The 1,231-nt window shown below is 37.4% G+C and overlaps 1 protein-coding gene across 1 annotated transcript in view; it reads left to right on the top strand.

Annotated features, from left to right (window-relative positions):
* The window catches only part of CERS6 (ceramide synthase 6), a gene marked incomplete at its 5' end in the record, with an annotated part of 76,916 nt that extends 76,047 nt beyond the window's left edge, over positions 1-869 (top strand). Inside the window, one exon of the mRNA XM_009083541.1 lies at positions 40-869. Within this exon, the coding sequence (XP_009081789.1) occupies positions 40-201 (162 nt within the window). The remainder of the gene's footprint in view (positions 1-39) is intronic.
* Between the last annotated feature and the right edge of the window lie 362 nt (positions 870-1,231).

The raw sequence follows: 1,231 nt of genomic DNA, 5'->3' as shown, positions 1-1,231 counted from the left end.
ACAGTCACCTCCTGCTTGCTTCTTTTTCAAATTCTGCAGGTAGCAAAGGATTCCCGAAGTGATGTTGAGTCAAGCTCAGATGAGGAAGAAACAGTACCTCGTTCAAAGACTCCGCACAGCACTATCACCACTAATGGGACCAGCGGTGCCAATGGGACAAACGGGTATCTTACTGGTGGCACTTGCTCAGAGGAGCATTAATCCTTGAGTTCAATCATGAGACACGAACAGAATAACTTTTTGCTACTGGAAGTAAATTATAAGTTGTGAATGCGGTTTATTCATATATCTCAGCATCAGAAAAAATTAGGAGTATCAAAGCATTCTGATAGCGCACTGCCATATTTCCTGTTTGTGAATGAAGACAGCACACCATTCTGTATATGTAGGCATGCTGTATGTGTATGTAACTGACACAATGGGAGCAGTATTTTCACTTGTACTGTCTTGGAAATATTATTTATTTTGTATTCTTTCGGGAACTTCTGGACAAAGGGAATATCCATTCTCAAACTTAATATCTTGGATTCTCAGTGGTGGAGAGCATCATGCTCAGATCTCTTCTGTCCATCCCTGTTGCTTTTGCTGAATCTGCTATAAGTAATAGTTGCTTGATTTGTTACTTACAGTAAGATAGAACATAGCTTTCTAGATTTTAGATCTGCTTCAGATATTCTAGCTATCTTTGTGTTTTAAAGTGCTGATTTTGAAATTACCTATCAAATCACAGTGACTGTTCCTCCAACATAAAGTTTTAAAACACTGGATTGATATTTTAAATAGTAGGTAATGTGGTCAATTAGAAATTTGGGGAAAAAATGTGGTAATTGTGGGATATTATTTTAGCATAATTTAAAATTCAATTTGATGGTTAATTGCATTAGAAGTAGACTTGATTTGTTGTGCAAATACCCAAAAGCATTAATGTCAACACTTAGGATAAACTCTTTCTCACTTGGGTTTTTTTTTGGCTTTTCAATTTTTGACTTCTACAGATTTTAGCTTTTTGCAGGTTCCATGTGAAAAAGGTGTTTGTTCAAGTGCACCGTTGTGAATCCAGACCTCACTCCTGAACTGTTCTCGCACATTCAGATGGATGAGAGCAGGGATGTAACAGAAAAAAACAGCAGATGAAAAGTTTATTGCTTCCTCAGACATTGTTCAGTCTAGGTATCATTCTTCAAATTAGTGCCACTTCCTTGGTAGGGTGAAGAGAGAGAAGGCAGAATGT

This window comes from Acanthisitta chloris, unplaced genomic scaffold, assembly GCF_000695815.1.
Source record: "Acanthisitta chloris isolate BGI_N310 unplaced genomic scaffold, ASM69581v1 scaffold14651, whole genome shotgun sequence".
Taxonomy (NCBI): domain Eukaryota; kingdom Metazoa; phylum Chordata; class Aves; order Passeriformes; family Acanthisittidae; genus Acanthisitta; species Acanthisitta chloris.
The sequence above is the reverse complement of the archived record's forward strand: the minus strand, read 5'-3'. Positions and strand labels throughout refer to the sequence as shown.